The sequence below is a fragment of the Buceros rhinoceros genome, unplaced genomic scaffold, assembly GCF_000710305.1.
Source record: "Buceros rhinoceros silvestris isolate BGI_N320 unplaced genomic scaffold, ASM71030v1 scaffold41974, whole genome shotgun sequence".
Taxonomy (NCBI): Eukaryota; Metazoa; Chordata; class Aves; order Bucerotiformes; family Bucerotidae; genus Buceros; species Buceros rhinoceros.
Genome location: NW_010407298.1, coordinates 8,064 through 17,836, shown reverse-complemented (window position 1 = coordinate 17,836; position 9,773 = coordinate 8,064). Strand labels below are relative to the sequence as shown.

General features: G+C 37.1%; 1 protein-coding gene across 1 annotated transcript; it reads right to left on the bottom strand.

The window, feature by feature from the left end:
* Positions 1 to 406: 406 nt before the first annotated feature.
* On the bottom strand, positions 407 to 9,594 carry CPSF6 (cleavage and polyadenylation specific factor 6, 68kDa; the record flags this gene model as incomplete). Its single annotated transcript, XM_010134411.1, has 9 exons — positions 407 to 603; positions 1,552 to 1,705; positions 2,037 to 2,152; positions 3,148 to 3,240; positions 4,498 to 5,002; positions 6,118 to 6,291; positions 7,026 to 7,171; positions 7,863 to 7,966; positions 9,385 to 9,594. Coding segments are annotated over 9 exons (1,689 nt in total), but the record flags the coding sequence as incomplete, so codon positions are not given.
* Positions 9,595 to 9,773: the final 179 nt, after the last annotated feature.

Here is a 9,773-nt window from a genome sequence, read left to right as displayed (position 1 = left end):
ATATAATTACATATGTATTATTTTATATAAGATATAAAATTAGTATTTTAAAATACAAGTAAGAAATACAACCATAAATTTCATATAACCTTCTAGATTACAAAGAGAGCAGACTTTCAGTTTGGCTTACTGCTTTAAGAATTGGTTTAACTGCATTTCATAAAACCTGCAAACAATACCACCTAAAACTAAAAAGGCAGCATGCAAACTGCAGAAGATAATCATGTAAATAGTCCCTACTTCCCAAGACCAGGTACCTGTCATTACTTACCTTCGTTCATATCAGATACTGCAAAAAAAGCAATTCAGTACATACTGCAGGATCATTTAATGGTGTAAATAATCCCAAATCTAGTTATTTTTAGTAAATCAGAAACAGTGAAGCTCGAGAACATGAAACAAATGCTCACCTTCTTTTAACGATGACGATATTCTCTCTCTCTATCTCTTTCTCTGTCGCGATCTCTGTCGCGATCACGATGCCTCTCTCTTTCACGGCTTCTTTCCCGATAATAGTCATCGTGACGATCTCTACTACGTGATTTGTGGCGCCTACTTTTTTCTCGTGACCTACTGTGGTCCCTCTCTCTGGATCGCTCACGTCTTCTAAAAGAAATTACTTCATTAAATTTTTCTTCAAAATACAAGCCGTCTGCAGGCTAATTTTGTATTCCGTTTGAGTACTAATTTAATCAAAAAAGCATATGAGAGAAGTATCTGTTCACTGTGATGCAGATACATTTTTCCATATAACATGAAAGGTAACTGATTTTAAAGGTGCTGGCTAAGAACTCAGTTACGATAGTAAGGTGCATCCATACGAAGGAAAAGTCAGAAAGTACATGCTCAGAATGGAGAATGAGATGGCTGAAATGCACCATACCTCCATTACTACAACACAGCAGCTAATCTGCATACCGAAAGCATGCGCCCAAACCAGCCGTTTTTCAAGTCCAACTGCACTACTGCTAGAGTATCCAAATAAACTAGAGGCTCAGTGTTTGTCCTAACACTGAAATGAGCTTTTCAAAAGAAACACCAATCTCTTATTTGTATTAGGTAGAAGAGTCCATGACTTTCAAATCCACCTACTAATCTTAATTTTTACACTGTACGAAAAAGGACAACAGGCAAAATCATTCTGCCCAACTTTTTTCCCCAACTCAAGTGTATTTCTACTGTGACAAGTGTAAAGAAAATTACTTTCAAGCAAAATGAAAATTGGCATCAAATATCCTCAATCTTAGTTTTCAACAGTAAATTCTAATAAAAATTATGTACTGGACATAATTCTATTTTGAAGTCTATGCATTGCAAGAGTACCAGGTAGTGAAGGATACTAAGTAAAGAGTTAAATTAAGCTAATCAGATCAATTTTTAAAAGAGAGTTAATTAAAAGGCAGCTAAGTTTGGGAAACTCCTATTTGGTTCTCACACATTTCTTGTGCAACTCAGCAGATCACTAATAAGAAGACACGCAAGGAGACATGACTTAGTTTTTTCTCTGTGAACCTAGGCCTAGTAAGGGCAGATGGAAGAGGAAAGTTTTACCTGGATCCAGAACCATAAGACTTGGACTCAATTCCATGAAGGCAGTCCTGAAGAGAGCTAATAAGCACTTTACAGCGATCATCCGCAGATACTTTGGACTGTTTAATTAAGGAAATTGCAGTTACCAAGGTCTCTATAGCACTTCCATAGTCCCCTGAAAATGGTAAGATCACGATTAGAAAACTATCTAAATTAAAATAAATATTTTTATCTGTAATAGTATTACCATTTTAAATATCTTCTCTTCTTCAGCAGCCATCCAAATCTTTTACTGTAGAACCAAATATTAAAATACTGTCCAGATCAGTATTCAGAAGGCATTCTCAGAAACTAACTGGAGCACAACACAATATCAGCCATGGGTTGTACCTAAATTCAGCCTCCTATCAAGATAACGTGGCTTCAGGGCTGCCAGTTTCCTTACTGAAAAACTATAAACACTTTTCAGTTGGGTAAAACAGTAAACACATTTGAGTTTTACTAACCAGCACTGGCATCTGATACAGCTCTCGAAATGGCACTGCTTGAGATCGCCCTATTTCTATTCATGATTTCTTCAAATTCTGCTTCACTTAGAGGTGTCCTTGCAGCATCCATTTCTCTGTAAGCAATATAACTGGTATTTAAAAGGTTAAAAAAAACTTCAGAAGATATCATTGCAGTTTTAAAATATCCAAGTTCGCAACTTTAAGCAAAGTGACAAACAGAAAAGAAAGCAGAATCTGGGTTTGATTTTTTGTTAAGGACCATGTTACAGTATAACATCCTGAAAGCTTAAAAAAAAAAAACCAAACAAAAGGTAAAAAACCAATTAAGACATTGCTCACTGCTGTATGAATAGACTTATTCCTGTTCATCCCATCTATTATGAAGATTCAGCAGCACTTAATATTGTGCTTTACTAATATTTATAATTTTCATAAAATCTTTGAAAGTATGTAAGATATTACCCCAATTGAATGGATGAGGAAATACACGTACATAGGCAATGCGACTTTGAGCAAAATCAGAGATAATTTTTATAACAATGCTGGAATTAGAACTATATGATCCTGTTTCCCAGATCTTAACTAAGACCAGAATGCTATAACTTAAGAGAAGCAAATACAGTCTATATTTACAATACCCAATTTTCTGAATGATATTTCAACATTTTACAGCTACTTCTGGTTTTGGGTTTTTTTTTTAATTTCTGGTCAAGTTCAAGGTGCTCCAATTTGATCTCCAAACCAGTCACAGTAAGGAGGAAGCCATAAAGCAGAATCCTCATACTCATTACACTTTTTTACTTTAATTATTAGCTACCTATAGGGTTTCCAAAGCAACAGAAGTTAACGTATACAAAAACTTTCCCAAAAGTTTTGCAGTGTCCTATTAGCCAGTCTGTGTATCATATAGAAAATTTGGAGAAATGTGTTAGAGACAAATGTTCAGTCTGTTAAACTGGCCCACTGCTTGGTACTTCTAGAACAGTGTTAGTTCTTCTGGTAGAAGGAAAATGCAGAATAATAAGCAATGCTATCCTCTTAATTGCAAGAAGTGGAACAAGATCCTATAGCCAGTTTAGCATAAGAGGAAATGTCTAAAAATTCATACCTCCCTGAGTTTTGAGTATTATTTTTCGTGTGCCTCCCATAGAATGGAATATGTAATTTTTCTCTTATGGGCATGTTATTTCCAGTGAAACGCCTATGATATATAATTAATGACAATTTAAATAGTTATGGATGATAGTTTTAACATTATTAATGAAAATACTGGACAGTAAGTTATACTGTCCTATTCCCGCTCCTTCCCTCCCCAGACATTCTATGAACTGCAGACAACCTCAATTTTGTCCATCAAAAAACCACCAACACCTTTTATTGTATTTCGGGCAATTAAGCCGAATGCTCCAATTTCTATAGTTTCTATATGAACACGTTATGTACACATGTATGGATTTTGGGGGGTTTTTTTGATTTTTTTAAAAAAGAAGAATCAAAGTGTCTTTGCAGAAAACATTTTAAGCAAGAGAAGTGTCTCTCATGCTAGCAGTAAAATCACAACCAACAAATCCACATGTAACTATGTAAAAAGTGTCTTTCTTACAATTTATCCCGAAACTTTCTGTGGTAAATACAAATACAGTGAAAATCAAGAAACAGCAGCAAGACAGAGATGTCTGAAAGCACAGATGAAACAGATGGTTCAAACAAGATGTGAAAAACCTGGCAAGTCAAGTCAGACGGATGCAAAAACTGTCCCTGATAAGATTAAACATAGGAAGAGCCACTGTTACAAACACAGCAAGATCATACAAATGAGCAGAAGCATCTTGACAGGAAGGAAAGATTAAAGTCTTGCAGGAAACCCACAACTAGCTTTTGAGACAACTTTGTTGTCTCAGCTTTAGTTTGAGACTAACTTTGAAACGAATCCTGAAGAAAAAAGGGACAAGCAGAGCTGCCAAAAAATGAAAATGGTAAGAGCTTGGTATGGCTCATATGTACTCAACATACGCACATATTCAAAAAGAACTCCAGAGCATTCTACACAGACAGCTTGCAAGGCATGACAATAAAGGTACAAGTCAGGATTGCAAGTTGAGAGAGAAGCACAACCAGAAGCTGCTGCATAAGAACTGATATTTAAGTTTGCATGTACAACACATGGACAATGACACTGCCAAATACAAACAGTGAAGACAAACAGCTCAGAGCTGAAAAGAGAAAGTGAGATTACTGGTATTCTATTTCAGGATTTTCTCACTGCTACAAACATGTCTCCAAGAGATGTTTCACTGAGAAAAGTGAAAAGGGGGAAATTAGAAGACTGCTCAGGATCGGATCCCTTCCAACCCTATTTTCATTATTTCTAACAGCTGCATTACAACTGAAAATCAAATGCTTCCTACAAGAGGAATAAAATCTGCTACCAACCATACGACACACCAAAAGGACTCACCTTCCAGGTGGCCCATAGTCACCTCTGTCATATGGTGGAGGTCGGCCATATGGATCTGTCGGAGGTGGGCCACGGCTATCTGAAGTAGGTATGCCACTATTGGCAGGTGGGGGGAAAAAAGCTGGATTCACATGTGGTGCAGGTGGTGGAGCACCTGGAGGTGGCCCAGGGAGATGTGGAGGAGGAGCAAGAGTCAGGGGTGGCCCAAGAGGGCCAGGTGGACGAGGGGGAAATGGACCTGGAGGAGGAGGTGGACCCTGCTGAGGTGGTGGTGGACCTGGTGGTGGCCCATAGCCTGGAACTGGTGGTGGAGGGCCTGGAGGAAGTGGCCCAAGCGGAGGCTGACCAAAAGGCTGTCCTGGAAACAGAACTGGTGGTGGTGGACGGTCACCACGATTAGGAGGTCCAGCTAATGGAGGTGGGAGGACCTGACCAGGAGGTGGAGGGCCTGGTGGGCCTGGTGGGCCAGGAGGACCTAAAGGTGGACGTGGGGGAGTCTGTCCAGCTAAAAAAAAAAAAATTAAAAAAATTTATTTAAATAGATTAATACAAATACATAAAAGACTTATTAAAATTATTAAAATTTTTGCTTTTTTAATTCTTAAAAGCAACAAAAAAAGCCTCAAAACAACCCTCACTGAACCAATTTGCAACTTACACAAGAGAGGGAGAGTCCCAGTTTGGGTCCAATAGCTTAGAAAATTTTTACCAGTTGCTGGACTATCAGTATCTAAAGAGAACAACAACCAATCTAAAGAAAACTGACAACCCCACCACACCAATCACTTAATCAGCTGCTATTGTTAACAACCCCCCCCAAAGCTTACAAAAACTAGAAAACATTGTCCTGCTTTCACCTGTCTTTCATATGGGGCATAAAATATGTATTAAAAATACGGGTCAAACTGTACTGGAGAAGGTAAGGTAAATGCAGTATCCAAAACTACTTTCCGATCCTCATTAGTGGTTTTTCAATTTGACCATGTCTGTTTGACTGTCAGTAGACAATCGACCACCGAATGACATTTATTAAAAATACTTAAGCTGAAATGAGAACTTCACTGCAACGCAAGCTGGATTGTTTAACAACAGATTTCTCCTGAAACAGAGATTTATCCGAAAGATACCTGAGTAAACATGAACACCTCCTCTTCAAATCTGTGGTATTCTAAGTGCCAACTAACCACAGGCATGAATCAAAGCTGAATTTCTGATGATGTGCAAACTTGAAACTCTGTTGCTTATTGCATTACTTTATGCCCTGCACCACAGGTATTCTCACCCCATATAGAAAATCAGAAAATCTGAACGACACTGCACTACAGACATACCTACTTGCTAACACGATCTTAATTTTATCTTACTTTAAAAATATGTACAATGACACATTATAACAAATGTCTCTAGAAAATATTACTCTACTGCTACGAAATTTGGGAAGTACAACTCCCTGTTTGAGTATCAGTAAAGAACTTCTGTTGAATCCTACAACTCAGCTGTGAACACCCATTACAGCACATTACTGAATGGCCCTGATCTTCATAATTCCACAAATAAGTATGCCACATTAATACAAGAAAATTAAAATGAAACTGAAACTCCACAAATTAATTGTTTTACCTGGGAAAGGTGGTGGTGGTCCTCCTGGCCCTGCTGGACCAGGGAACCTGTCTCCACCTGGAATGGCACCTGGAAAACGACCTCGCCCTCTATTACTAGGTGGAAATGCAGCTCTTGAGCTTCCTCCTGGGGGACCGGCTTTACCTTCGCCAGACATTTGGCCAGACTGTGTGGCTGCAGTGGAAAAGGAGAAGTGTGATTACAGAAATGAAAATAGGTTAAAGCTTTTAAATTCTCAACATGAAGTTTTATGCATCACTAAAGCATGACTTTATGAGCACCAACTTGTTCCTTGATATCCAAACTCAAAGCAACTTGGGAGGAAAAAGTGCTTTGCTAAAATATGGCAGTGTTCCAGTAATCTCATACTAATGGAATAGCATCTGGGGAAGCTGTTAGTCCTTCCTTTAATGCAGCCCAAGGCCACAAAGAACACACTGGGACTCAGAAACACAAGACAAGGTGCTGAAGGAAAGCATAACACAGAATCTCTCTTCCCCATTTTATTATAAGCACTACTTACCCAGACATCAGAATCTAGTCCAATTTGTCTACAAATGTTGTACTTCTAAATGCTGTTGTGCTTTAAAAAAATAAAAATTAAATCCACAAAAACCTGAGAAAGTTTCTGCAGCTGGAGGACAAGAGCTTCATAAAGCTGCAACTTTCAGTAATTGCTCTCTCTTGCCAAAACAACAGATCTTCAGTATATTAAGGGATTTTTTTTAAAAAAAGTTATTTTTAAGAGGAGTATCTTTAAACAAAGCTGCAACTTCATCGACCGTACTGGGAGAACTTTACAGCTATTTTAAACTATGCGGAAATTATCAGATGCGGAGAGAAAAACTGCAGTACTAGTTTTGAAATAAAATTCTATTTTTCCAAGACAGTACATGAGAAAGGCTTACTTTTCCTTGACTGCATTTCAAACTGACTCAGGAATTGTTTATTACATGGAGTCACAACAGGATTCTGCCCATGCAATTCTCTTTTAGGCAATAAATCCATCAACTTTTTGGAGGATGCTTCTGATCCCACACCCACCAGGGCAAACCTGAAAGAATGAAGAAAAAAAAGAGTTTGAATGTTTGAAAACTAAATACACAAAGTGTCTTACAGGTCCTAGTCCAGTTTTCAGAACAGGTATAACAACTAATTCTAGGACATACCAGAACCACCATAAGTGCAAGTGCAAGGGCAAGATGCATCCAAATATAACACAACAAAGGCAGCTTTTTGGTAGAGTATCAATACGCTATATATGAATTCATATGATCAAGTTATTATTAAGCATTTGCTGTGTTCTCATTACTAAGGAGAGAGAAAGCCACACTCATGCAAGGAAGATGAGGTTGCCAGTGAAAAACAGGCTCAAGTGCTCACTTTCAACAGTTCATGGAAAACAAAGCATGTAGAGAAAGATTTAATAATGCAGGTTGAGGGAACACTACGAGGAACAACTAATATCACCACCACACTAACTGAAATCTAGGAAGAGTCTTAATGAAGATTGCCAACAAGATTTAACTCACAAAATAACGAGACACACAATACAGATACAGAAATTTACACCTGAAATTTAAGTTATTAGTATGAAATTATATACCCAGCCATTGTTTGATAGCAATAAGCAAAGATTATCAGTTCACATGTTGACAGTTATGAAAATTGAGAACTCTTTGCCCATTTCCACCCTTCCAAACTTCAGTCCATTTAGAAAAAAAAAAAAAAAGACAAGTTCTTACCCTTTAGACTGGCCATTAGCACGATTTTCAAAAAATTTTATCTCCAAAATATCATTTACTCCCAGTGAATGAACTGCTTCAGTTAAGTCTTCATCTGTTGTCCACTGAAAAAATACGAAATTATATCAAATATTAAAATTATTAAAATATGAATGCTTATCTAAAACTCCAAGAAAAGGCCAAATAAGTTTTCCCTACTTCAACAAATTATTTTCCTGAGAGCCAAACACAAAGGAAAGAAAAACAACAGTAATGTTAAAGTAAATAAATGCACTTTTTGTTGACAACTTCACTTGTGAAGCCCAATAAAGAGTAATAGGTACAAACTGCTGTACATTGGGCCACCTGCTTTAGAAATTGTGACATTTGACTTGGATGAGTTCATGTGCATTTTACTGATTCCATTCATATTAGTGAACTACATATTACTTGCACAAAAACAGTAGGATTTACAGACAAAATAAGGGATCCTGATCCTTTCCACTAGATCCTGATATAGTGGAAGGTGTTCCATGGCAGTGAGGCTGGAACTAGATGATCTTTAAGGATTGTTCCAACCCAAATCATTCTATGATTCTAGGATGTATTTTAGGATGTACTTCTATGGTATGTACAACTGCTCCTTTACTTACCTATTAGGTCCTGACATTAGGATACTATAATAAGTAATGAAAAAGCACCAAAGCACCCATAAAGCATTCTTTTCCAAATTTAGCACTAGTAAGAACTCATCAGATCAGACAACACCTTGAATGAGAACTTTTCATGCATGGACTTGAAAGAATTCAATTTTAAGTAAACAGATATGAACTCCAGCTAATTCAGCTACTGACCAGCTCTTGAACTTTGTTTGGTTAACTGCAATTGATTTTAAAATGTTTTAATGGTAACAAAAGTAATTGTCTTAAGGGCAACTGCAGTTCAGTGAATTATTCCAAACCTGTTACTCCTAGGACAGCAGATACAAACCTCAAGGCAAATACCTCAAAACAGTTTTGTTACAAGAGTCACTGCCCTGGAAAAAGGTCCTGGAAAAAGGTGAAAAGTAATTTCAAGAAAAACCCCTAAGAACCATACAGTTGCTTTTTAAACTAAAAACTTCAACAAGGGCTTACTAAAATGTAAGTTCATTGAAGTAGCCTTCAAGTATGTGCAGGCATAAAGCATTTGACAGTTCAAGCTTGTTCTCCCTTTTCATTCAGTTCTCTGAAAAGCTCAAGAAGACGGCAGCATGAATATCCCTTTCATAAGACTTAAAACAAGAGGAAACTTTAAAGATCATATTTACTGAAGATTTCTTCTATTTTTTTTTTTAGACATCAAGACAGCTCCAGGTGGGCTCAGTAATTTTCAGATAAAAGAAAAAAAAATTAAGCATCAAAACCCCCACTTGCTTTGCTGTACTCTTTGCTGTACTCTTAGTATTTCATATAAAACACTTTTAAGCAAAAAAAAATTACAAATAACTGTGTTTATATTTTTAAAATTCCTGGCTACAGCTAAATAGTAATAAGATACTTACCCAAGTAAGATTTCCGATGTACAAGGCAATTCTTTTTCCAGTATACGTATAGACCACATTTGGTGCAGCTCCTTTACCTACATCATCCCCAACAGATGGTGGGAGAGAATCCATGTAATCACGGTCTTCTGGGGCATCTCCATTATTCGCAGACGGAGAAATTACATCGTCATATAAATCAATCTGATCATGTCCACCATACTCAGCTTCCTAAAAATACAAAAGACACTTTGATAATATTTAACATTAAAACTTACTTGAAACAAAATGCTGTGATAGTAACCACATTCCACAGACATGGTAAGTCTGATGCAACACATACATAGCATTCATGCTGAAACGCTAAACCTCAGTCTCAATCACATTAAGGGACATATACTACTTAATGA